Genomic DNA, 26,686 nt, shown 5'->3' on the forward strand with positions numbered 1-26,686 from the left:
CAGGGCCTGGACACTCCCGTGAGCCACCTACCCAGGTCGTTCAGGCCCAGAGCAGGGGACGGGGAAAGGGGGGGTGCACTGCCCAGAAGCCCCCAGCAATGAGGAATGTGTGGGGACAAAAGTCAAAACAACAGGGGCACGTCCCACAAAGAGCCGGCCGCTCAGAGGCTGGAGCGAGGCAATCAGCAGGCCTCCTCGGACGGACGGGGTGGTAACTCCCAAATAAGGCCCCGCTACTGCTGTTTTTAGCCCATTCCACATAATTGGAAAAACATGGGGGAAACCAAAGCCAGCTGGGCGCCTCAGCGGAGCGGCTTCGGAGGGGAGGAGGGGGCGGGAGGCCCAGCGGGAGGCGGCGGGCGCTGAGTTCGGGGCCAGCCCCAAAGGGCTCCTCGCATGCTGGTTTCCAGGGACAAGAGTCACTGGGTCCCTCCGAGTCCCCCCAAGCCCCTGGCAAACCTGGGGCCACTTGGTGTGACTTCCTTCCTAGTCTCAAACCTCAGGACCCTCACCAGGGCCACTCACCAGGAGGGGCTGGGGGACCTGAGACAATGCACCCCTGAGCCCAAAGGAAGGGACCCCGAGTCTCACGCTCGGTCCACATGGACCCCACATCCTGTCCACACAGGCATCCCGGACAGCAGCATCTCCTGTGACCGCCGCCTCCCCACTCCCCGTGCGGAGGGGAGTCCTCTGCGCTCCCATTTCACGGGCGAGGAATGGCTGACGCGACCAGCCCCACTCCACCTCCACCGGCGCGGCAGCCAGAGGGCCCGCCCCCATTCCATCCTCCCCTATGAGAGGGACGCTTGCATACCGCTGGAGGCCATACCCATTTCCTGGGTCCGAGCATCACCACCACCTCAGCCCTTTTCTTGAGGAAGGCACCAACCCTCTATATAAGGCTGGCTTTCATTTACTCAAAGTCAGGAAAAAATAGAATTCTCACAAATTTTCATTTCAACTCCATGAAGCAGACACCCAAAGCGAGAGTCCCAGGCACCTAAGTCACGCCCAAGGTCCCAGGTGCAAATCCTGAGACATTCCTGGAATTCTGGTGCACGTGGGAGCCTCATGAGCCCCTTAACAAAAACTACCTGCACGGGTCCCCACCGGGCCAGGCGCCTGCACAACCCACCTTCTGGGAGGGAGTCATGTCCACTCCTTCCCCAAATGCCCATATGCAGCCTGGCCCCACACACCCCGAGTGGGCGGAGATGGCGACCAAGCCTGCCGCCAGCCACCCCTCCCTCTCCCAGAGCAGACATCACAAGCCGATCCAACACAGGGCTCAGCCAGGCATCACCAACCAACACCAGATGCAGGTCCCTCTTAGTCCAGGGCCAGGGCCAGGCCCAAGCCGGCCCTCTCCCGGCAGCACGAGTCAGAAACAGCAAAAACAGACAGAAGGGAAACACCCAACAGGGAAGCAAGTTCCAAGGGACGCCCGCTTCCAGAAGAGCACGCGGGGCCTGCCACCTGCAGTCCCGAGGCTCAGACACCACACAGAGCAGGGGCCCTTCCGGAAAAACAGTCGGCGTCTGAGCCCGCGGAGCACCAAGTGCCTGGAAATTAAGGGGGAGAATAAAAAGGTGGTGAAATACCTAAAGCCAAGGAAAGGCACGGCGTGTGGGAGAAACCAACCGAACCGGGGCGTGAAAAGGTCCCATCAGGAACCGGCTCTCCACTGACCTTCCCCGGGGGTCATCACAGGACGACCCCACCGGGACGGACGGGGAGACCGCTCCTGCCAGGGCGGCGCAGCCAGCGCCACGCGTCTCACCTGCCTTGCACGTCTTGCCGTTGTCCTGCAGCTGCACGCCGGTGGGGCAGGCGCACGTGTAGAAAGGCTCCCGCGGGGACAGCAGGCAGAGGTGGGAGCAGCCCCCGTTGTCCTCCTCACACTGCGTGTGGACTGGGGGAAACGGGGCAGGGTGAAAGGAAGTTCCAGAACAGGGCCCCCCCAACCTCCCATGCCCTGGGAGCCCCAGTGTGTCCCTCTGCCCAATCGCCATCCTCCTGGGGCATCGGGGGTCACCACGGCACCCCATCCCACCTCCCCGCTGATCCCACCACACCCGGCCATCAGCCCCGCCAACTCCTCCCATTTCTCCCAGCCTCCCTCATGGCCCAGGTGTGGGCATCTTCCCGCCCCCAATCTTCTACAAGAGGCCCTCGTCTCCCTCAGGGCCCCACAAAGGACACCTCCTCCAGGAAGGCCACCTTCAGCCTTCGCTGGCAGGATCTCAGAACCTGCCTATATGGTCATGACGGGGACCTCTGGAATAGGCCCTACACTAGCCCTGCAGGGGGGCCCCAACCAGGCCACTTCCCAGCCCACCCCTGCACTCTGCACATCTCCCTCTGCTCTAGCAAGCATCCCCCTTTTTCCCCACTAGCCTGAGGATAGGCCTCCCCCAGACCACAGGCCCCTGGCCCCGCCCACCCAACTCACTGTAGGGCTGCCGCTCGGGGCTGAGCACTTGGATGTCCATGGGCGAGTAGAGAGCACGGAGGATCTCCTTGCGCTTCTCCCCGGTCCTCTTGTTGCAGGCGTGGATGGAGCGGGTCTGCCAGTCCGTCCAGTACAGCGTGTCCCCCGAGAGCGTCAGGGCAAAGGGGTGCGTCAGGCTGCCCTCCACCACCTTCTGCCTGCGGGTGTGGAGGAAGACGGGGATGCAGGGACCTGTTCAAAACCCGGTCGGACCCTGGGGCTTTAGGTCCACAATCCCTTGTCTGCAAATCCAAAAGTCTGAAAATTGAAAGAGTTTTCTCCTCATTTAACGGCCAAACCTGTGCATGGATGTGGGGCTAAATCATTTCGATTTCACTGAGAATGAGCACTTTACATCTTGCTATAAAAATATTCACGTGGCCGATGGCAGATCCACCCCAGACCCTGCTCACGGCGTGATGTTAGATGAGGTGCGTGCGCTCTATTACGGTTCTAAGTAAGAGTTGTGAAGTCCTCAAGCCCCCAGAATTCAGACAGAAGACTATGGGCCTGAGTTAAGGACGCCTGCCAACCTCTGGCGTGGCCTGGCCAAGGCCCTGGTGGCAATTGGGGTGCAGTGGGGGCCCACAGCTGGGCAGCCACCTACCGGAACGAGCCGTCCAGGTTGGCCCGGTGGATGAAGCTGAGCTTGGCGTCGGCCCAGTACAGCTTCTGCTCCTCCAGGTCAATGGTCAGCCCGTTGGGCCAGTAGATGTCCGAGTCCACAATGACTTTCCGGGTGCTGCCGTCCATCCCCGCCCGCTCAATTCGGGGTGTCTCACCCCAGTCTGTCCAGTACATGTACCTAATGAGGGGGCAGGGGAGGAGGTAACAGATCTTGTTGTTTTTGTTTTCTGCCTCCACAAATGCAAACAGGAAACAGAGAGCGTGAATGTGCCCCAAAGTCCCAGCCAGCAGAGACAACCAAAGCTTAGGGCCTGGGCTATTATTACTTCCGATTGGTTTTCTAAGCATTTAGTAATACATAAAATGATTTTTAACAAAGTTGGATAATCAAAACATACCATTTCCAATCATTCTCATTAGCAATATATTCCGGGCACCCAATCTTTGTACTTATAGAAATTCCCTTTATTCTTTTATGGCAATTAGTACTATAAATTATTTCAATAACTTCGCAGTGGGTGTTTGAATTGTTATCTGATATTCTGCAACTATGACAATGCTGTAAATGAACCTCCTAAAGACAGTCGAAGACGTGTGAGATGGAACGTAACTTAGCACTAAAAGGAAACACCAAGGAAGAACCTTACAAGTACATCAAGTGAAAGAAGCCAATCTGAAATGGCTACACGCTGTGGGATCCGACCACATGACATTCTGGAAGAGGGAGAACGGTGGGGACAGTACAAAGATCGGGGCGCCAGGGGCTGGGGGGGCGGGGAGGGTGACCAGACGCAGCACGGAGGACTTGCGGGGCAGTGACACTGCTCTGTCTGATGCTACGATTAAACCTCTGTCAAACGCACAGTATCCGCAAGGGAGTGCAGGAACTCTCCACCTTCCCCTCAATTTTGCTGTGAACTGAAAACTGCTTTAAAAAGTGAAGTCTATTAAAAAAAACACACACAAAAAAACAGCACCATGTACGTGGAGTGGACAGTGAACTATCACAGCAGGTGCTCCTGGGTGGGATGGGGGGTGGGGGGGACTTGGTTTTGTTCATCCACATTCTCATGTTTCCAGCGAGGGGCACCCACCCCCACAAACCCTCCACCTCCTCACAGGCTTCCTCATCTGATGGCCCAGCAAGTGAACGAAGACATTATGTGTGACCCCAGGACGCCAGGGTGACAGGTTCACATCCACTGGCGCCCAGAGACTGTCCCAGTCTTCCAGGCGGGGGGCCCACCTATCTCGTCCACCCGAGTCTCTATGCAGAGAAGGGGGACGGTGTCGGATTTGCAGAGCCCCTCGCCCACTCGTGGTGCATGAAGCTCCCCAGGTGGCATGGTCTCCCAGTCCCCTCCCCACGGTGGGCACGGATCCTGGCGTCAGCAAATCCGTCACCCTGAATCTCAGTGACTGCTGCAGAGACAGCGGCTCATTCACGCTGGGCCGAGGGGGGTGAGTTGGAACCCCAGCTGGGAAGGCAGGGGCTCCCAGGAGCCACCTGTGCCATCGCCCGCGAGGGCCTGCCCAGACGGAGGCGGCGGCGCCCGCGACATCGCGTGCACCTGAGAACAGAGTCACTCCATGCGCCCATGGGCTCTCTTCTGTGTGAGCTGCTTCTCTCTGTGCCGACCCAGGTGCCCACCGCTCTCGGCCTCCATTTCTTCAGAGGCCAAACCACATCCCATGTCAGCAAAGCCCGAGCTGCCATCCCTCACGCCCAGCGTGGTCATCAGGGAGAGGGAATGATACACATACAGCTGCCATGTGCCCCCCAGGGGAGCCTGTGACCACAGGAGCTGCGGGTACCTGAGCCCCACCCCACCCCATCCCCTGTTCCATGGGGTCATGCCGGCTTCTTGAGATGGGTCATCTCTGAGCCGGTACCATCACCACCTTCCTGTGAGGACTTGAAAATGAGCAGGCGCTTCGTACAAAATGCCCCCCTCCTCCCTGCATGGTGGCCAACGGCACCCAGCAGCGGTCGCCGAGCTCCCTGGCCCTGGGGGTGGTGGGGAGACAGACAGGAGAGAGCACCTCTCCAAAAGGCTGCTGTCTCCTTTGCATCCAATGAGAACTCGACGACACGGGGGAGTGGGAATTCCGTTCCCAGGGGGCAGATGAGAAAACCGGGGTTCTGCACGGCTGGCCCGCCCCAGGTCACGTGCCCGCGGCAGCTCTGGGAGCGCAGGGCGGTGCTCGGGGAAAGGCCAGATCCTGGCCATCACATGACTCAGCCCTCTGCCAGCAGCCTGGGGGTGGGTGCACTTTTCCTGGCAGCCCTAGGCTCGCAGGTGCTGGCGGCCAGCTCTGCAGAGGCTCCCGCCGGCCGGGCGCAGAGGCCGGCCTCTCCCCTGCAGCCTGGAAGGGCCCGGCCCTCCCGCTGCCCGCCGCCCCCCGAGGAGGTGGCAGGAGGATAAATCTCCGAGCAATCCCCTCGGCCTCCCCGAGCGCTCTGCTGCGGGCAACGGGACAGGCCAGAAAACGGGAAGGCTGGGACCTCCGGGAGGAGCATAATTCACATTCCTTCCCCCGAGTTTCATAACAGAGGCCGCTGGTTTCCTTAAATGGGGAATTTGCGAGCCACTCGGTTACCAGAGACGGGCTGGCGTGGACGTGCTCTTGCAACGTCCTGAGCGCGGCCACAGGCCCAGCCAAATTCCACGGAGGAAAATCAACTTCCGAAGGAAAGCAGTGCGGCCTGGGCTCTGTGCAGAGGCTGCGGTTGTGGTTGTGTTATTTTAGGGAAGGGCCGCTCTGCATTTTAAAGAGGGTGTTGGGTTTTAGCCCGGCTTTAACCGGGGACCCGGAGCCACGGCAGCCCCTCATGTGGCACCGGCCGGGCCTCCCCCAGCACTGGGCTGCTGTCCTCCAGGGACTCGGGGCCAGAGGGTCCCCCCACGGCCCACTCTGCCTCCCTGACACTGCACCACGTCCTGCTTCTGGGGTCCGTGGCCCGTAGCAGTGGGCTCTTGGTCACACACACGCCGAGGTGGACATTGGGACTGAGGACCTTCCTGATGGGAGCCAGGGGTGTCCCCCCTTATCTGAGGGAGGACCCCCGTGGGGGATGGTGTCATGGGAGGGCACAAGGAGATAGCAGGAGCTCCAACAGGACTGGGAGGAGGCAAAGCTGCTCCTTGACACCTTGTGCTTGAGGCCAGGACAGAGGACAAAACCCGCTGTCCCCACTCGCAGGCAGCGTCCTGCCCCAGGACTCAGAGACCAGGATCTGGTGAGGGCAGCAGTGCTGCCCACATTCCCAGGGCCTGACCTGGACTCCTCCCTCCTGGGGACATGGTGCCTCGGGGGACAGAGCAGGCATCTCGACCTCCATCACAAGCACAGAGGAGTCCGGGGGCCGTGGTCCAACATTCTCCCCTGCGTTACCTGGCGAGTGGGGGAGACCACAGCTGTCTGTACTCCCTCGCTCTTCAGACCCATTCCTGGAGCAGGGGAGGCGTGGGGGGGAGGAAAAAGGGGGAGGCTGGGGCCTCAGCAGTCCTGCCCAGGACGCCCATGCAGTCAACTTTGCCCCTCGGGGCAGATGTGGGACCTGGGGTAGATCTGGGAGAGAATTCTGAGGCAGGATTTCGGAAAGGATTTCAAATATTTAATGAGAAAAGCCAGAGCCAGAGGCTGGCCGGCTCCCAGAGGTGGAACAGGCACAGCCTGCCTGGCCGGGAGCGGGAAGACCGATCCCAGCCAAGCACCACGTGCCTCACCACCAAGGCCAAGCCCCTCCCAGCAACATGGCAAAAGGCCCGCAGGCAGAAGGAGAAACCTTCACGTGGACACGGAGCCTGGATTCCGGGTCAGGGAGCGTGTTCGGTGTGACGGCAGCTCACCCTGATGGAACCCACTCACCGTTCCTGGTGTTCTCTGCGTGGCGGGTGACCTGGTCACACCCCTGCACAGATGGGGACACGGAGCAGCGCCCCCTCACCCTGCTTCCTGTCTTTCCCTCCAGCCCACAGGCACAGTGCCAGCCAATCCCGCTGGTTCTGCCTTCACAGTTCCATCCCCAGTCAGGGCACGGGCCGGGGTTGCGGGCTCGATCCCCAGTAGGGGGCGTGCAGGAGGCAGCCGATTGAGGATTCTCTCATCACTGATGTTTCTATCTCTCTCTCACTCTCCCTTCTTCTCTGAAATCAAGAAAAGTATATTTAAAAAGGAAAAGCAACTTAGGCTCAAGTAACTTCTAAGGGAAATCATGACCTCACCCCACCCCACCCCACCATGGGGGCGGCCCCTGGGTTTACCCGTGAGCGGGGTCCAAGGCGATGGCCCGAGGCTGGTCAAGGTCCTGCCAGAAGAGGACCTTCCGGGACGTCCCGTTGAGGTTGGCCACCTCGATGCGGTTGGTCTCCGAGTCCGTCCAGTACAGCTTCTTGCCGACCCAGTCGCAGGCCAGGCCGTCGGGCGACACCAGGCCGGAGATGACCACGTTCTGCACGGCGGCCCCCGTCTGGTTCAGGTAGGTCTGCTTGATGGCCTCTTCGCTCACGTCCGTCCAGTACACCGTCCCCTTGGAGAACTGGAAGTCCACCGCGGCCGCGTCCTCCAGGCCGCTGACCACGACGGTGGACTCCAGCTTGACTCCGCCAGCGTCCACCAGCCGCACATCCCGGCGGTTGGCAAACAGCAGCAGCGGCGAGGCTGTGGGAACAGAAGCAACCCGTGAGGACCACTGGCTGGGCCGGGGCACACAGCCTGGGGCAGGGGCCATGGCACGGCCACCTTGGCGCCCACCCAGCCCGAGCCCAAGGCCCTCCGTCCTTCTTGCCGCTCCCTAAGGCGCTGCTAGGAAGGGGTCGGACAGGCCCACGCCTCGCCACTTGGGCCCTCTCGATGCAGGTGAGCGCATGGTGCTGTCACAGGCCCCGGGACGTCCCCCTACCAGGCTGACTCGGCTCCTGCCCGGGCACCCCCTGCTGAAGCAGGCGGGGAGAGGGTCGTGGACTCCTCCTCCCACTCTAAACCAGCATCTCTGGTCTCGGGAGGGAGCAGGCTCCCGACGCCAGAGGTTTCCCAGGTGTGAGCATCACCAGGTGGATGGCCCACAGACGGGAGTCGCCAGCCAGCGGCTTTCCAGCCAGGAAAGGAAGTGGCGGAGGGCAGTGCCCAGGGGGCAAGTCGCCAGCCCCAGCTGGGGACAGGAGAAGAGTCCCTGAGGTGACAGGAGTGGAGCGGTCCGTGCCAGAGGCGGACAGGGCCGGGAGGAGGGGAAGGAACGCTCAGAAGCTGCCCGAAGCCCGACGCCCGCCAAGATCCTGGCTCTGCTCTGTTCTTTCTCCCCGAACTGGAAAGACCACATTTCCCCGCGGTTTACACTCTGGGCCGTTCAGGTGCACCCTTCAAAGGCCCACGAGGACGGGGGTGTTTTTCCATTTTCTGTGCTTTCCCAACGGAGACTCGGGGAGGGGCGGCTCTTTCCTGCATCGAAGACAGTTAGAAACTCACTTCCTAAGTGTGCGCAGGCGCCCTGCACTCCGTCACCTGGGAGCTCACGGCGAGGGGGGCCTCTGCGTGGGTGGCTGCCCGCCTCCCCAGCTGGCACCCGCTGCACCTTCCCTCCAGTCCCCTCCTCGGGGCCTGGGCCACCCCAGCTAACGCGGCCCGGTGCCAACGAGGGGCCGGGTGCCCCAGCTCATCCGGGAGACGGGTCCTCCTCTCCCGCAGGTGAGAAAGGCGAGGGCAGGACGGACAGGGGGAGGCCGGGGCGGGCCGGGTGGGAACAGGGCCAGGCGGGAGGAGGAGGGGCCGCGAGACCAGAAGGGCACGGCGAGTGGCGTGCAGGGGGCTCAGACTCCGCCTGCGCGCACAGGACGGAACCGCGAACCCACCCTCGCGTCCTCTATTCCAGAGGGAGACAGACCAGCAGTGACTGCACGCGGTCAGGAGACATGGGCTCCGGGAACGTCCACTCTGTGTGTGGAAAAGCAGAGCAGGGCGAGGGGCTGGGTGTGCCTGTCACATAAGACGGCCTCGATGGTCGATGGTCGATGGTCTCACCGAGCAAGTACCACCCGGGCAAAGACGTGAAGGGGGCGAGGGAGGCCTGGAGGGAGGCGTCCCTGGCGGAGGGAACAGCCGGTGTGAACGTCCCGCGGGAGCACACAGGAGGCAAGCAGACCCTGTGCCCCACGTCTACCCCACGGACAAGCCCGTGTGCCCTCCTCTCACAGCCCCTCCCCCCCCACCAGGTCAGGGGTCGCAGCTGCATATCTGCCAGATAAGAAGGCTCTTAGAGAGGTGCCTGGCCCTGGCTGGGAGCTCAGTTAGTTGGAGCATCATCCTGTGCACTGAAAGGTTTCGGGTTCGATTCCCTGTCAGGGCACATACTAAGGTTGGGAGTTCAATCCCTGGTTGTAGAGCGTACAGAAAACAACCAATTGATCTCTCTCTCTCTCCCACACACACACACTTCCTCTCTCTCTCAAATCAATAAAAAATAAATAAATAAATAAATAAATAAACACAAAACAAAACGTATCTCCAGGTGAGGATTTAAAACACACACACACACACAAAAAGGTGCCTTGACCTGTCCAAGGTCACTCCGCCCAGGATGACCTCGTGACTGGCGGCCTGAACGTTGGGCAGCGAGAAGAAAGAGGAGGGGCCAGGGGACAGCGTAAGAGCTTGAGCCGCTGGCCCGGCCAGCGCCGCGCTCCAGGACCAACCCGAAGGAAGGGAAAGGTCCCAGGCACAAGATTCGCTGCAGCAGCCTTATTTGTAAGTAGAAAAAAAACAAACAAGCAAGCAACCCATCCCCAGTATCAGGATAACTAGGCTGTTCTCAGTGGAAAGTTGTGTCCACAAAAGCATTAAGAAAATGACGGCAGTAACATCAGAAAATGCTAAGTCAAAACACACACACACTGACTGTGGCTCTCAACCCGGATGTACGCGGTTAAGAGAACATGCGAGGTGGGGACAGTCTGACAAGGAGACGGGGCAAGGGAAAGAGGACCTTGTTGAGTCTCCGGGCAAATATATTCTTAATGTCTGAGCCCCGTATTCCATTTATGTCTCTATGAAGTTACCTGTACACTTTTTTTTCAAGGCCACACATCACGAGGGCCAACAGACGGGGACAGCCCTCCAGGTGTGAGCGGGGAGCCAGGTCAGGGTGCCGGCTCAGAGCAGGGCCAGCTCAGACCTGGGCCTCTCGGACCTCGACGTCCGGTCTGTGAAAGGGGGCAATCACCGCACCTCCACATCAGAAACTATAGGGCTGAGTCAGGACAAGCCATACAAAGGCTCCGCCTGGTTACAGCACAGTCTGGTTACGGCACATTTTAAGCGCTGGATAAACACCAGCCAGGATGCCCGAGGCAGTTGTAATTCATACAATGTTTCATCTTTTCAGTCCCCGGCCAGCTCGATTCAGACTCAGGTTCGAATCCCAGCCTGGCCCCCAGCTGTGAGGTTTGGAGCAAGACTTTTCATCTCCACCGCCAGCCTCAGTTTCCCCACTTACAAAGCAGGAGGTCGCTACTCTCAACAGGCGGTGCTGGCTGCTGTGGCGAGCCCTCCCACAGCTCCTCCAGGGTGACCCAGCAAGTCCGCGCCTCGGTCTAGCCCCGAAAGGCCCCTGAAGATAGGGACTCGGAAAAATAGACACCCACGCCCACAGCAGCATTAGTCACCATCGCCTGGAGGTGGGAACAGCCGAATGTCCGTGACGGAGAAACGGAGACGCAAACTGTGCTTTATGGGACATTCCTCAGGAATGCGGTACGGACACACTCAGCATAGATGAAGCTTGAAAACATGACGCTCCGTGAAGAAGCGAGACGCGAATTATAATGATTCCGTGTCAAACTGGCCAATCCATAAAGACAGATGGTAAACTCCTGGTTGCCAGGGGCAGGGGGAGGGGGGATGAGGGGTAACGGGCGTTTTTTGGGGGGTGATGGGAATGTCCTGGGATGAGGCAGAGGCGGTCGCTACACAACACGGTGCCTGTGCTAAGTGCCGCTGGAGCGTTCACTTTAAAATGCTGGTGTTGCCGAAACCGGTTTGGCTCAGTGGATGGAGCGTCGGCCTGCGGACTGAAAGGTCCCAGGTTCGATTCCGGTCAAGGGCATGTACTTTGGTTGTGGGCACATCCCTAGTAGGAGATGTGCAGGAGGCAGCTGATCGATGTTTCTAACTCTCTCTCTCCCTTCCTCTCTGTAAAAATCAATGAAATATATAAATACACATATATTTTTTATAGTTCTTTATTCATTTCAGAGAGGAAGGGAGAGGAGAGAGAGAGATAGAAACATCAATGATGAGAGAATCATTGATCGGCTGCCTCCTGCACAACCCCCACTGGGGATCAAGCCTGCAACCCAGGCATGTGCCCTTGGCCAGTATCGAACCTGGGACCCTTCAGTCCGCAGGCTGACGCTCTATCCACTGAGCCAAGCTGGCTAGGGCAATAAAATATATTTTTTAAAAATGCTGGTTTTATGTTATGTGAATCTCACCTCAATAAATAATTTTTTAAAGGCATCGCTGCGCCTTGAGCCCACTGATTTCCCCATGACCATCTTTCTTTGCCCTGGCTTCCCAGTCTGTTTCATGAGGCACAGATTCATTTCCGTGACCCCGGATGTACACAACCCCTGCTCGGCACGACCCTCAGGACACCCCCTCAAGTCCTGTGGGTTCTCTGTGCCTCCCTGGTAGGGCAGTGGGAGCAGAGGTGGGGTGTGTCTGACTTCCCAAGACCCTCGGCCAGTCGGTGCCAGAAAAAAGGCTTGTCCCCGCTCCAGGCCCAGCCCAGTGGAATCGGGAGTCTGAAAGTGAGTCCCGGTGCCAACAGCCCCATTTTAACCCGTGTAAGCATATCCAGCTTTTATATATAGAATTCGTAACAGATGTGTGGGCTTCCATTCCGATAGCCTGTGTTTTACACCGTTCACATGGTTACACTAAACACAGCCCGACTCAAGGTAATCCAATCCCCTGCTACTGCACCAAAATCAGCCACATTTTAAGAACATGCCTTATTGATATTCACCAAGCGTTACATTGCTCACTGGAGCAGGCTGGGGCCTGGACGCAAACTATGGGTTCATCCGTCAGGAACGGTCCTTTGTCCCGTGCCAGCCCCATGGGGAAGTGCGGGGCCACATTCAAGGAGCCTACGAGGGCTTTGTAATCTGCCCAACGCCAGGACATTTTACACGCGTGTGCACACAGGCGCGCGCGCACACACACACACACACACACATGCAGTTAACCACCTAAGCAAGAAGAGCAGGCAGCTGAGTGACAAGGACAGGCGGTGCCTGGAGCCGGGGGAGAAAACGCTGTCAGAGGGCCCTGGCAGTTTTCTGGGAGGAGGAAGAGCTAGCTATGGGTGGCCCTGGCAGGCTTCCTGGAGGAGGGGAGACTGGAGCCTTCAAAGATGAACAAGACTTAGCAAATGCTGAGCATGCCCTGGCCTGACACTAAGATGCATCTACGCACTCAAGTTAATTAATTCCACTCACAACGGCTCATAAACAATTTCCTTGACGCCTAACAGCTCTGAGTGCCTTCTAGCTTGAATTTCTCAAACTGGTTATTCCCACCCGCTACCCACCCTCCGCACCACCTTGTACCCCCATCCTCAGGGGCAGGAGTTCCTGCTTGCCACCTCTGCCCGGGGCCACACCTCCAGGTATGCCTGGGTTGCTCCCACCTTCCCTCCGCTGTCCTCTGTCTGCCTGCCTAGCCCTGCGCCAAAACCACGTGCCCAAGTACAAGGGCTCTGCAATCTGCCCAGCGTCTGCCCAGCCGGTCCCTCCTGATCACTCCTTGAGGCTGACATGAGCCCACTACACTCCCTTACATTTTACAGCCAGCTTCCCAAATTCTACAAAATCTGTTGCAATTTTTTATGGCATTTTATATTATGTTTACAGTGTAAAAAAGCAACAATGTCACAGCTTAGCTGGAGGCAGGAGGCAGAGAGATACACAATGTTGCTTTATTGTATGAAAGTGGCTTCAATCCATAATTAAATTATGGTGCAAGACCAACAACGCGAATGTACTTAAAGCTACTGAACTGGACACTTGGGTTACGACGGTATAAACTTCACGTTACATGTAACTTACCACAACTCAAAACAATGTAAATAATAAAAACAGGGTGTAGTAAGATTATAGGATACTAGAGGCCCAATGCACAAAGATTCGTGCAAGAATGGGCCTTCCTTCCCCTGGCTGCCGGCACCGCCTTCACTCCGGCCCGGAGCCGCCTTTCCGCCTTCCCACGCTGCCCAGAGGCCCCGAGTGGCTGGGGCGGTGCAGAACGCCTGCATCCCACCCCACCCCTGGTCGCTCGGCACCTGCATATACAAATTAACCTGCCATCTTTGTTGGGTTAATTTGCATATTCACTCCTGATTGGCTGATGGGAGTCGCAACGGTACGGTCAATTTGCATCTTTCTCTTTTAGATTATAAGCTACTAAATAATATGACTTAGAACTACAGTTCCAGCCCTCCATTCAGGATTTTTAAATGGTGGCTGGTCATTAAAGCATACTACAACATACTATTTATCTGCATTTTTAAACCAGTGTAGACGCATCTATTCCTAGTTCATTTATGGGTTCGGGGTCAATACTCCTGTGTGTGGGATGTGGAGAGTGATGTTTAGAAGCTGTGACCTGGGCACTGGGTGTGCTCACGGCTGCTGGGGTCACTCCTCCGGGCCTTCTCGGGAGACAGAGCCAGGAACCCATCCACGGCCCATCCGCTTCCCTCCCAGGCTCCACCTGGAGAGCACCCCTAGTCACTGAAATGTATTCACATCCCCAAACCAATGCCAACAGGGCCACTGCGGCCACTCCTGGGCCTCGTCCAGCGTGAGGGGGAACCCGCGGCACTCTGCTCGTACTGTAAACAGTGTCCTCTCCGCAGTGTGGTTAGCGTCCCCCGGTCACACGTCTGCGCCTTTTGCTGGTGATGTCACTGCTTGAGGCGGTGCCGGCACAGTGCTGGGGTGCCGCACGTCTTGTGTTTATAAACATGAGAAGGGGTGACGTGCTTCGCGGGGAAAATGTGTGCTAGGTGAGCGCTGTTCGGGCCTGAGTGAGCTGCAGGGCGTGGGTTCAGTGTTAATCAATCAACAATATATACTACACAAGGTGTCTTTAAACAGAAATGCACACAAGGTTGTGTATTGATAGGTGGATGAAAATGCTGTGGTCAGAGGCTCGCAGGAACCTAACCCCGTGCTTCTGCTGGGAGCTACGGATCAGTATCGGCAAACTCAATGTTTACAGTAACCTTATAGAACGTTAAGTGCCACGTATAAGAATCAACTATGTATATATGTGCACTTTTATACACACACCTATGCTATTCCTACATCTAGCTGTGTGTGTGTGTGTGTGTGTCTGGCCTGCTGATTTTAACATGCCCTCAGGGTGCTTTCTAACCTTCCTACTTACTACGCTTGTCAGTGCCTTCCAAGTAGATACAGACAGTCCTTGGGTTACGTCGGACTCGACGTCGTTTCATGGTTACGTCGCCATCTCCCATTTATTTATATAAAAAAAAAGTTCCGTCATTTCAACATATGTGCTTTATGTTTTTTATTATTTATTTACCACAAGTAAAGGTCCGGAATTGTTATCTGCTAAATTTTTTTTACTGTTTCACTTCATTACTGCTGTGTCTGTGCTCCATGTGAGTGACAGGTGCTTATGTAGGTGGGTTCTGACTTACGGTGAAAATCGCGTTACGTCGTGCGCCGTAGGAACGGATCTCCGACGTAACCGAGGACCTACGGTACCTGGCTTCTGTGATTGTCTATCTATCTACTTCTGCTCAGTATAACCAACTCCCAACCACTCCTGCAGCCTGCGGGCCTGCCACCTCTCACCCGCCCCACTCACTTCTCAGACGCCGACACCCCCGGCCACATCACCGCTGGCCCCTCTACATGGCACCCCTTGCCACCCCACTTCATTGAACACCAGGCACCAACATTTCTAACGGGGAGGGGAGGGGAGGGAAGGGAAGGGCACTGTGGGGAATCACATGGAATCTATAGATCCATTCGGGAAGTGGCAGCTCTGAGACACTGTCTTCCTATCCATGAAGAATGATGTAGGTCTTCCTCCGTGTCTTTCTGTAAAATTGTATTATTTATTGCATACACTCTTGGCCATTATTACTCAGATATAATTCTAGGTGCTTTAAATCAAGTTCATCATTATTTTATAAAAATTAGCATGACTATCAAGGAGACGGGGCAATTCCCACGAATCTTATTGTAAAACATGGATCCTCAACAGAGACTGGGCGGGGCGGGGCCTGTCCAAGGCTCCCCGTCCCCAGGCAGGAAAGCCCTACTTCCCGTCTAAGAGGAAACGTGTGAAAAACACTGATCTGGCTAAAACGGAGACATCTGTGCGGTCCCACGAGTGCGTGCAAGGGGCCACCCGGCTCGCCACAAGGGTCAGCCCCTCGGCTCAGCCCCTCGGTTCCATGTGCGATGCGAGAACCGCGCACTTGACTGCCTGGAGCAAAGCTCAGGGGCCTCAAAATGGCTGAAAACTTCACGCCAACATTCTCAGAAAATCATACCTAAGCTGCTCATGGAACATTCCTAAGGAAGGTGGGAGAAGTATACACACCACACTCACTTTTTATGTGACCAATCCCTGAAGCCAGGGCTCCCCCCGCCCCCCACCCCCCAATGTTCCGTCCCCGGCGCCCAGCTCAGCAGCGGCCACGTGAGGCCTCGGGCAGCCGGGACGACCACCATTCGTTCCAGCGACAGAATCCCACGTTTATCGGGGTTTTCCGCAGCTCAGCCAGCGCGCCCGGGACACGGCTCTGCAGTTGTCCACATGTGCTGAAGCAGACTTGACATTTACGACAACAATAAAACCTTAGGTTTCCTTGAACTGAACAGATGTCCTGCCTTTTATGGAAAGCTCAGCACACTCCAACCTGCAGGCCTGAGGGGCTGAGCCAGGCGGGACCCTCGATAACATCTAACGCCCCAGGTGGCTCCACTCGCCCCGTCAGCTGAGCTGCCATAGCCCCCCATCTAGCCATGTACCTAAGGACCCACGAAGCCAGGGAACACCCCCAAATTCTCCTGGTTCCCCAATGTGGCCTCGACCCCCCAGGCTCCCTTACATGGATCCCACCAAGACTCCAGCAGACCCCAACCTTTCCACCTCCATGCTGTTTGCTGTTCCCACCCCCACAAACCCTCCATGGTTGCTACACCTGGCCCAGGTGACAACCGGGGCCTCCATGAGCCTGCCCAGCTCGCCCCACCTCCCTGAATGCGTTGTCTGAACTTCCCCAGACAGGACCTGCAGCCCGCAGCTCAGGGCAGGGATGGCTGATGCACTCCAGGGCCCATGCAGAGCAGGGCCCGGCTGCCAAGGGGCTTCTGGGGGAGGGCCCTGCTTCCGCACCCCCCCCATCCTAGGGGTCACCGAGATAACGATCGATCAATCTGTGAGCTGCTGGCATTGTGTAAACGTACTGACTACAGAGCATATTCTAATTCAAATCAGGGCGGATGTAGCCAAGGTGGGCACAGGACTGCATCCCGGCCCCAGGGACGGCCCACTGCTTCCTAAACCAGGGCTGCTCAGGTAGAAAGAGCTTGTATCACAACCACAGGGCGGGGAGCTCAGAACAGACGACTAGACCGGCCCCTCCTGGGCGGGGCGGGCAGGTGAGGGCTGGGAAGCAGTTGGGGGAACCTTCTGGAACACTGGAAGTTCTACTCTCCATCTGGGCTAAGGCAGTGCACTGGGGGCGCTGCTCTCCTGCAGTCTGTGAACGTCAAGGGCTGCAGAACAAAGGCCACCGACTCTCTCCCCAACTTCCCAGGCCTGGCCCAGCACAAAGGCGGCACCCTGCTCCCTACTCACTGGCACCTGCCTCACCTCACACCTGCCTCTTACCTGCCAGGGTCCTGGTGCCTCCTTCCTGCTCCCCACCCCCCACGCTCCTCCATCCACACACCTGCCCCAGGACCCTCAGCCACCCCGGCTCCTTCTCCCTCTCCTGGCTCAGTCACCCATTCCTGCTGCCCCCAGTCTCTCTAACACACACACACACACACACACACACACACACACACACACACACGCAGTTCTATAGGAAGGCAGCAATTAACCCCGAGGCCGGGGCAGGTTTCCCGAGCAGGGACCACATTGCAAAGGTCAGGGAAGCAGGCGCGCAGGAAGCAGCCAAGGTCAGTCTGGGGGGTGGAGCAGGAAAGAAGAAATCAGTTGCAAAAGATAAAAAGAAAACCTTGGGGCACGGAGAACAGGACATGGGCCTCCGGCCTCCATTACAGGGACGGGCTGCACGCAGTGGGGGCTGGGCCTGGGGCAGGCGGGAGGACCTCTGGCCGCGCGGACAACAGGCCTCGGCCTCTGCTCTAGGAGGAGCCAGGTCAGCTGCTCTGGGAAGTCCTGGGAGACAAGCAAAGGCCCAGGACCTGAGAGGCCCACTCTGCCCCTGCCAGAGGGACCCCTGGGTGTCCGGCGAGGCAGCCCAATGCTCCCAAAGGTCACTCCAAGGTCCTGACCCTGGCCCAAGTGACCTGGGCCCCTTCCAGGAGTGACTGTGTGGCCCTCATTCCCACTTAGCAGAGGGTCACCCCTCGTGCAGGAGATGACCATCAGATGGCCATTGAGTCCCCCCACCTTGCAAGGCTCAAGCCACCAGCTCCTGGCCCCCAGCCCAGCACCCACACGGGACAGCACACCCTGGGGTGGGCAGAGGGGGAAACCAGCACCTGCTGCAGGCCTGCTGCGTGCAAACCACCCTCGGGCTGCCCCCAAGGGATCCAGGCAACTCCCCAGGGAGCAGCGGTCTCATCTGATTTTCCAGCAGGTGGAGATTCAGAAGCTCTGACAGGTGACGCAGCTCGCGGAGGTCACCCAGGTGATGATGGGCAGGGCGGGCAGCAGGCTCCCGTCCTGAGCTGGGCTTTTCCTCCTCGACCTCTCACAATGCCACACGCTGCCCTTCAGATTCTATCTAGACTCTGTACCTAGACACCGGGGAACACAGCCTGGCGTGTCGTGACCATTTTAAAGGCTCTGAGAAGTCCTGCAGCGCGGGAGCCCAGTTCACTTCCTAACCCCAGGACTTCCCAAATGTCTCTGATCACAAAACACTGTGTAGTGTTGACCCAGGCGACACATTTCAAAAAACACCGGCCTGGAGGCAAAGTGAAATGGAAAACACAAAAGTAACAGTGAACAGGACGCGTCAGCAGAGACCCGGCAAGGGCGCCAGGAATCCCGGCACGCTGGCGATGGCCACCGCCGCCCCCAGCACCTCCGCTCTTTTTCACAAACAAGACAGATGTCCTCGGAGGCTGGGGGCCGCCTGGGGCCACGCCTCGGGTGTCCCACACCACTGGCCGCCTTCTGGCCGCGGCCAGGAGGTGTCTGCCTTGAGGAGGGGACTTCTTTGTTTGGTGACCGGGAAACCGTGTGCAACAAACCAGCCCAGATACAAATGACCCAAAGCCCCCAGGACGTGGGTCCACACTGATGAGGAAACATCCCGTCCACCAACACAGCGCACGACCAGGGTGACCCCCACTTACCAGGACCCAGACCACTGAGCCCCAGAGCTGGGTCAGTCTGGCCGGACTCCAGCAAGGGAGGACAGCCCACACAGGGCCCGTTACCAGAGCCAAACCACCTTTCCAAAACCCAGGCCATTAACGGGGCGGAAGTCGGGGTCTGGTCACGGAACACTGCTCAGCAGAGACTTTCCTGTGAGGGAAAGTGCTTCTCCCCAAAAGCCATTTCCGCTGCTAAGTATGTTTTAATTGGGCAAATGTATATATTTCACCGCAGCGGCCGGGCAGGTGCTGACAGAGGGGAGGGGAGCAGGGAAACAGGGGCCCAGGGGCCTGAGAGGGAAGGAAACGGGCGGCCAGGGCTCACCTAAGGGCACCTCTGTCTGTCTGTCTCTGTCTGTCTCTCTCTCCTTCCCTCCCCCCACCCCCTCACACACACACACACACACACACACACACACACACACACACACACATTCTGCAAGCCCTCATTTAGCAACTATGGAATGTTACAACTCAGTGATACCTAGGACAAGTTTGTAGGGAATATGACGTTTGATTTATATCCGCAAATGTGCGCTTTCTCTAATTAGAAGGTTTAGGGCAGAGCAGGGAAAAATATGTATTTCAGAGTCCCAGTTTGACTTGCCAGAAACCAGCCTGTTACTAACATTCTTATTTTCGACAAAATATAGCATTCTGATTACATACCATTTCGGTTCAATGGCTCCCAGCCTGCCAGGCTCCCGGAAGTGGCCCAAGGCCATGGCAAAGACTGAGAGAAGCGGTCCTGGGATCCAGTGGCTGGGGGCCCGCGGAGGGGGAGAGGGGAGCTGACGCTGGCGGTCCATCCTGGTGGAAGGCAAGTCCATCGCTTTCACCCCAAACCCTGAGGCCCCACTGAAACAGGCATTAGGCTCATACAGGAGGTGGGGCACCCAGGAGAGCGGTTCTGATGGCACCACCCGTCCAGGCCTCAGTTTCCACATCTGTTCAGTGAGGTGGCTGAGGTCTGGGCCCAGCAGCACAGTTACTTAAATGCACTGGGGGCTCTCGGGCCAATTTCCTTTAGAGATGAAAGAAAACACTTTATAATTCAAACAGCAACTCAGAGACAGGCATTGGGGCTTCAGTCTGTTGACATTAGCGCCCCATGACCCTGAGCAAGTTCCATGGGCTCTCCCAGCCTCAGTTCCCTCATCCGCGAAATGGGGCAGTGATGGCACCCTGCCTGCAGAGCAGCTGGAAGGAGTAAACGAGACAATCGATGAACAGCGCTTAGAGCAGCGGTTCTCAACCTTCTGGCCCTTTAAACACGGTTCCTCGTGTTGTGACCCAACCATGAAATTATTCTCGTTGCTACTTCATCACTGTCATGTGGCTACTGTGATGAATCGTCATGTAAATATCTGATATGCAGGATGGTCTTAGGCGACCCCTGTGAAAGGGTCGTTCGACCGCCAAAGGGGTCGCGACCCACAGGTTGAGAACCGCTGGCTTAGAACCTGCTGAGTCCACTGCAGATGCCAATATGTATTAGCTGTTTTTATCTATTAAGGCTAGATGCTTGTATCTCAGGTGTTCTGAGGCAGGAGGCACGTATTACAAAATAAGGATTTCACTAAATGTGCGCCCCAAAGAAAGCGTTCTCAATGGTGAGAAGTATCAAAACCTCCAAGTGGAAGCTGGTAGAGGTCTGTTATCTGTCCTTGGAAGTCAACCAAGGAGGCACTTCTGAGGGTCCTGTGCGTGTGTGCATACATGCATTTGTGTGTGTGCGTGCCCATGCATTCGTGTGTGATTGTGTGAGCCCGCCTGTGTGTGCATGTGTGTGGCTCACAGCTCTCCCAAGGAGCACACACACACTTGATCTCAACAAAGCAGTAACAGACCAAGCAGCCAAGGAGGGCCTGAGGGACGCTGGACTCTGGGGTCACCCACTCAGTTCTACCTGGCTCTCCGGCCGACTCTGTACCCACCCTGTGTCCTGGAGACCTCCCCTTTGGGCAGGGACCAGTGTTTGATGCCAGAGAGACAACAAGAAGAAGAAAGAGGCCAGATCAAAGGCAGGTAGTAGATACAGTACCAAGTCCCAGGGTCCACACACACGACGCAGATGCAAGCATTTCCCTCGAGGCCACACAAGCAAACCTGAGGATCTGAACACAGGTGCAGACTGCGGTGCCTGCAAGCCACCACCCTGCCAGTCACCACCACGGGCTAGCAGACCGCCAAGCCCCCACCAGTCAGAGGGCTCCCTATCCGACTGGCAGAGGCTGGTGGTTTCCACCGAGGCGAGAGAAGCCCCCCTACACACACACTGGCGTCCCCCCACGCGCTCACAGAGACCTCATTGTTCTGCCCGCAGAGGAAACTGGAGAGCTGAGCTCACCGTGATTTGGAACTGGCAGAAAAGGACATCTGGGAGAGGAAACACATTTCAGAAACAAACATACCTTTGTACCAGCTTTTATTTTCTTTAAGTGTTGCACAAAAACCATAATAATGAAGACGTGCCAAATTCACCATCATGCTGCAAAATCTCCTTTTTTATGGGAAAATGGGGAGGCTCTGCTTTCAAATGATCCCTGTTCCTGGAAAAAGGCAGCTACCTGGGTGCCGAGGTCTGCAGGCCGCCGCCGCCAGAGCCCAACACAAGGCCTCGGCCGCAGGGCGTGTCTGTCCAGCATGTGGACAGATGGAAACCATCAGATAAAACTCAAATGTCCTCTCTGTGGTTTGCTTGTAACCTCTTGCCGTCTGTCCCTGCTGAAGCCTCGAAGAGGCTGACACTCCTCGAGCCGCTGGCATCTCTTGGTTCCGAGACCCCACGCAGGGTTAGGGCTGCCAGAATGTTCAGCCCCCGGGACCAGCTCCGACTACCCTGGGAGCCAAGCTCAGTGTCGGGTCTGGAGGATCCTAAGAACGAGGAGACACCCATCACAGGCTTCTGCGGGGCCCTAGGGGAGCTCCTCCAGTGCTGGGCACCTCCCCTCGGGCAGGGACCAGCATTTGATGCAGGCAGGTCTGGAAAGACGGGTCAGAATTCTCCACAGAGAAACCCGGACAAGCCCCTGGTGACACGTCCTGGGCTCCAGTGTGGGAGCTGCTCCGGACCCCACGCTGAGCACGGTTCCCAGGAAAATCGGAGCTGGTCCTGGGTGCTGACCTTTCCGGCGGCCCCCAAACCCGCACAGGGGCTGGGAACCCAGTAGTGCCGGCTCCTCGATGTGCACGGAGACGCAGCCGCCTCCTTCCTCCGAGGCTGGTGTGAAGGTTAAACAGTGGGAGCGTAACCGGCCGGCAGCAGGAGGAGGCAAACGCTGCGGGGAGAGGCCACCTGGCTATCCTATCCAGAGAGGGCGACCCATCCAAGCGACACAACAGCCAGGGTCCAGGTGGCAGAGGAGCAGGGGCCGGCCGCAGGCGGGGCTCCCCATCACAGCCCTCACCATGGCGCGCACCGCTGGCTGAGGGTCAGTGCGTGCTGCCCCGGACGGGGCCGATGCCTGCCTGTTCCCAGGGGCCTAGTTCTGAGCTGGTTACACTAGAGCGAGTCAGCACATAATCTGCTAGAGGCTTAAATTACTCCTAGGCTAAAGGCCACAACAGGAAATGAGGAAAGCAGGCGCCTGTCCAGCCGAGAAGAGGCAGGTCCCACCTGAACTCATGGCCAGAGGGCAGGTGTGGCAGGAAGGCCAGGAGCTCAGGGCTGCATCCTCCGCGTTACAGCGCGACCCGGCACCTGGCCTGGAGAGCAGCAGCCCTCGTTCCAAGTACCTACTGGGTGCAGAGCCCAGTCAGCAGTCCTGGGGAAAGGCACAGACCATCCGAGGGATGCCCAGCTCCCTCCTCTGCCTGCGGGGGGGGGGGGGGGGGGAGCTGACCGGAGGGGCGGGGGGCAAGGGGAAAGGCAGGTGGGCAGGCTGCCGGATGCAAGGGGACTGGAGGGGGGCTGCTGGTCAGCTCTCCAGAGAGGAGGCCCTGGCCCTGTGAGTCAGCCAGGCTGTTAGAAGAAAGGCACCAGGGAAAGGAGGAAGTAGGGTCCCTAACAAAGCCCTCTGAGAAGGGAAGGCAGGGGTGCACTGGCAAAGCCCACACATGGATGGATGGCCTCCGGACGAAGGAGCAAAACAGAAACACCTGCTGCCCACACCTCTGCTAGAGGAGGCCTGACGAAAAGTGCCCTCTGACACCTGCACCTGCCCCCCCCCCCGCCCCGCCCCCTGGCCGCCAGCTACAGTACAAACACCCGCTTTACTAGGCAAGGGTCAAGATGCGCTCCGGGAGCCATCAGGCTCTACATAGAGATTAGGCAATTAACACACCTCACTGCTTCTCCTTCTAATTGGAGATGGGCCCACGGTGGGAGGTGCAATGGTTCCCACCAGACCACCATCAGACGAGTTACACCTGATTCCAGAGCCCCCACGGGCTCTCCCCAGAGAATTACCGCTGCCATAATCATCCTAACAGTTCGTCATTATCAAAAGCACTTTACAGCCTCGCCCCGTCGCATCCCCAGGCATGTCTACGTGGAGGTGGGGGCACTGTGATCATAGCCCAACAGGTGAGGAGGCTGAGGTCCAGAGGGTTAACTGGCTTGTCCCGGCTGCAAAGCTGAGTGGAGCCAGGAATGCGAGCCAGGCCACAACAGGTGGCGGGGCCCTGGGATTCCAGGCCTGGGACTGGGTGGGGGCCCCAGGCTGGCTGCTGGGATTCCTCTGCAGCCCCCTCAGCTGTTCACAGCAAACCTGCGGGGGGTGGGGGAGGAGCGGGGCGCAGAAGGGAAGGAGACTCGGGGCTGAGTGAGGCCCCAGCAGAAGGGGGCCCTTTACCCACCGTTGCTGTCACCCCAGGACTTCAGGGATCACGGATCAGGACCAGTTCCCATCCACATCACCATCCAGCTCTGCTGACGCAGCCAGCAAAGCTGGGAGAAACCCTGAGCCTCCCCGAATTAGAGATTACCAGCCCGGCATCCCGGAAAACTCCACCCTCACAGACCCACAGGCAGGCAGTTCCCTGATCCGACCCCGTAGGCCCAGGAGTCCCACCTTCAGCCACATTCCATCCTGGTGGGGTGGGGGGGGCACCAGGAAGGCCTCGCTGCACAGAGAGGAAGCGGCAGGAAGATCGGCCCATGGGCCAGGGACTGGCCATGCAGGGATGCTGGGGCCGGTGGGGATGCTGGTCTGGGCAGAGCTCTGAGCGGGCCTTCCCAGCCCCTCACAGATGAAGCAGAACAGGGCCTCCCCAAAACCCTGCACCCCCCTCCCCCCCCGCCTCGAGGCCAGCCCTGCCTGAACCCTCCACATCAGTGACTCCTGCTCGGGTCCACAGCCCAAGGAGGTGGACTGGCTCCTCCAGGCACCTGAAAAGCCCATGGAAACTCCGGGGAGGGGCTGACGGAAGCCCTGCAGCGCCTCCCGCCCGCTCCGCGTGGCGACTGCGCGTGTCTGGGATCCATAAGCAGGAAAGGTTGTTACTTAACAAACATACTTTCCTCGAAAGGACAAGATCTTTCAAACAGAAGGCACGTTTTTTAACAACTAGAAACGGGAGCCCCAAGGAGGAAGGTGGGTAGGGATTCAGTGGACACAGGACCTCAGGGTCAAGTGCGTTTGGGATGCACCGGTTCCTCGAGGAAAACAAAGACCAGCTTATTTGGAGCAGGCCCTCTCTGAGTCCGAGCCTCGGAGATACGGCTCTTCCTGGGGGCGGCGGCCCCTCGCTCGGCCCCACACAGCAGGACAGATGTTCTTCAATCTGGGAAACAGCTGGGCTGGGTTTCGGGATGGGAGGAGGAGGAGGGAGCTCACGACACAGCAGATTTAGGGGCCAGAGGAAGTAAGTTTGGGGCAGATCTGTCCCGTGGACAGACGAGGCCTCCGGAGCCCTGAGACAGCTACTGAGCGTCCACCCCGCAGCAGACACCATGCCGGGGGCGGCAGGACAAGGATGGCGCCTCTGTCCCCCAGGCCCTCTCAGGCTGGGCGGGCCATGGAAGGTTCCGGACTCCGAGATGGATCTGGCTGGAGCAGCACGCACTCTGGGGAGCAGAAAGGGGGCCTGAGCCAGCTCAGGGGCAGCGGGGGACGGTGGGCGGAAAATCTCCAACTCTGGATGCTGAGAAACGAGTGTCGTCTTCCGGGAAAGGGAAGAATACGATGAAACTCGCTGCAGAAAAATTAATCTGGCCAGAAAGTTACATAAACGGGCAAGGGGAAGAAGGTTCTAGAAAGAAGGAGACCGCACAGAAGCGTATGTCCTCCACTCCGATCTTGTCTTCCACAGCAAGTGCAGAGAGGGGTGGGGAGGGGGTGACGGGAGGCCTCTGAGCAGCGTGGCAGGCAGGCTTCCCAATGAGGACAGACCAGACACGGGGCCTGGGGGGGGGGGGGGGGGCGGGGAGCCCAGGCATCAGAGTCAGCTCCGAGTCAGCTCAGTAAAGACCGTGGGAGGCCAACACAGCGCCCCCACACCCGGACTCCCCCACTCACTCTCCTTTAGAGAACCAAGTTCGCACGGGGGGGGGGGGGGGGGGGGATTTGGAGAGTTGGCCTGTCCCCCAGGCAAGCAGGTCTTGCTCCCAAGCCACCTTGCAGTGAGGACGTCCCCTCGCTCCCATCACCAGCTCGACTGGTACCAGGAAAGCCAGTGGAGAGTCTGGAAAGCTACCAGGCACCAGGGCTGACGCGCTCTGGCTCTGGCCACGAGCTCAGGCAGCTTTGAACTCCCCGTTGAGCAATTTCCTGCGAGTTTTGTGAGGCAGGTACCGCCTCCCGTCTGGGCTAATGGAGGGTGCCGCCTGGGGAAGAAACGAAAGCTGCTCACATTTTGTTCTGGAATGAACTAGGGGAGGGGAGCAGTAATGTACACAGTAATTATATTTGCCCTCGGGTAACGCTGGAATTAGTTGCGTTAGCGCTCGTTTCCTGAGTCGATGTGGCTCAAGCAACCCAGCACAAACGTCACCTCCGATTCCTTCCAGGTCCTGCCAGCCACCAAAAACGAGAAGACCCGCCCCATCGAGGCCGCAGATGCGTTTCTGTCCACAGCCAGAGACCAGCTCGCCTGTCGGAGAGCACTTCTCAAGTCCGGCCCTCCGACACCTGTTCAATGTCACCATTTACTGTCCCTGGACCCAAAGATCAAAGGATGGAACGCGATAGGCTGACTCTGAAGTTTATCGCAAAAGAGTAAACGTACAATAGGAGTCAACACAAACCTTCTTTGGAAAGGACAATGAAGGGGGAATTGCACCATCCATCTCAAAATATACTGTGATGCTACACAGATTAAAACAGCAGCCTGCTGCTGCCCAACAGGTCACGGAGAAGGTTCCAGAATCAACAGCCGAGCATCTATGGACACGGCACATGAAAGGGTGACTTTATTATTCTTTTTTTTCTTTTCTTTTTTAAAATCTTTATTGTTGAAAGTATTACATATGTCCCATTTTCCCCCTACGGATCCTCTCCAGCTCACCCCTCGCCCGCCACCCCAGGCCTTCACCACCCTATTATCTGTGGCCAGGGTTATGCATATATACATACAAAGTCTTTGGTTGACTACCTCCCACCCACCCACCCTCCCCTGCCTTCCCCCTGAGATTCTGTACTCTGTTCCATGCTTCCATGTCTCTGAATCCACTCCGTTCATCAGTTTATTTTGTTATTTAAATCCCATGTATGCATGAGATCATGTGATACTTGTCTTTTTTTTTCTAATATATTTTATTGATTTTTTTAGAGAGGAAGGGAGAGGGACAGAGAGTTAGAAACATTGATGAGAGAGAAGCATCGATCAGCTGCCTCCTGCACACTCCCCACTGGGTATGTGCCCGCAACCAAGGTACATGCCCTTGACCGGACCCGAACCCGGGACCCTTGAGTCTGCAGGCCGACGCTCTATCCACTGAGCCAAACCTGCTAGGGCTGATACTTGTCTTTGACTGATTTATTTCATGATACTCTCCAGG

At 57.7% G+C, this 26,686-nt stretch overlaps 1 protein-coding gene across 3 annotated transcripts in view; it reads right to left on the bottom strand.

Annotated features, from left to right (window-relative positions):
* Positions 1-26,686, bottom strand: part of LRP5 (LDL receptor related protein 5) — a 74,720-nt gene that overhangs the window by 40,362 nt on the left and 7,672 nt on the right. For all 3 annotated transcript variants that reach the window (XR_004970587.1, XM_036326398.1, XM_036326399.1), the window contains exons 2-5: positions 7,390-7,786; positions 3,102-3,299; positions 2,456-2,652; positions 1,784-1,915 (exon numbers count right to left, since the gene is read on the bottom strand). Coding sequence is in view for 2 of the 3 variants with exons in the window: in XM_036326398.1 (XP_036182291.1) it covers positions 1,784-1,915; positions 2,456-2,652; positions 3,102-3,299; positions 7,390-7,786 (924 nt within the window). In the remaining variant the exon portion in view is untranslated. The remainder of the gene's footprint in view (positions 1-1,783; positions 1,916-2,455; positions 2,653-3,101; positions 3,300-7,389; positions 7,787-26,686) is intronic.

This window comes from Myotis myotis, unplaced genomic scaffold (assembly GCF_014108235.1).
Source record: "Myotis myotis isolate mMyoMyo1 unplaced genomic scaffold, mMyoMyo1.p scaffold_m19_p_10, whole genome shotgun sequence".
In the NCBI taxonomy this organism is placed as follows: Eukaryota; Metazoa; Chordata; class Mammalia; order Chiroptera; family Vespertilionidae; genus Myotis; species Myotis myotis.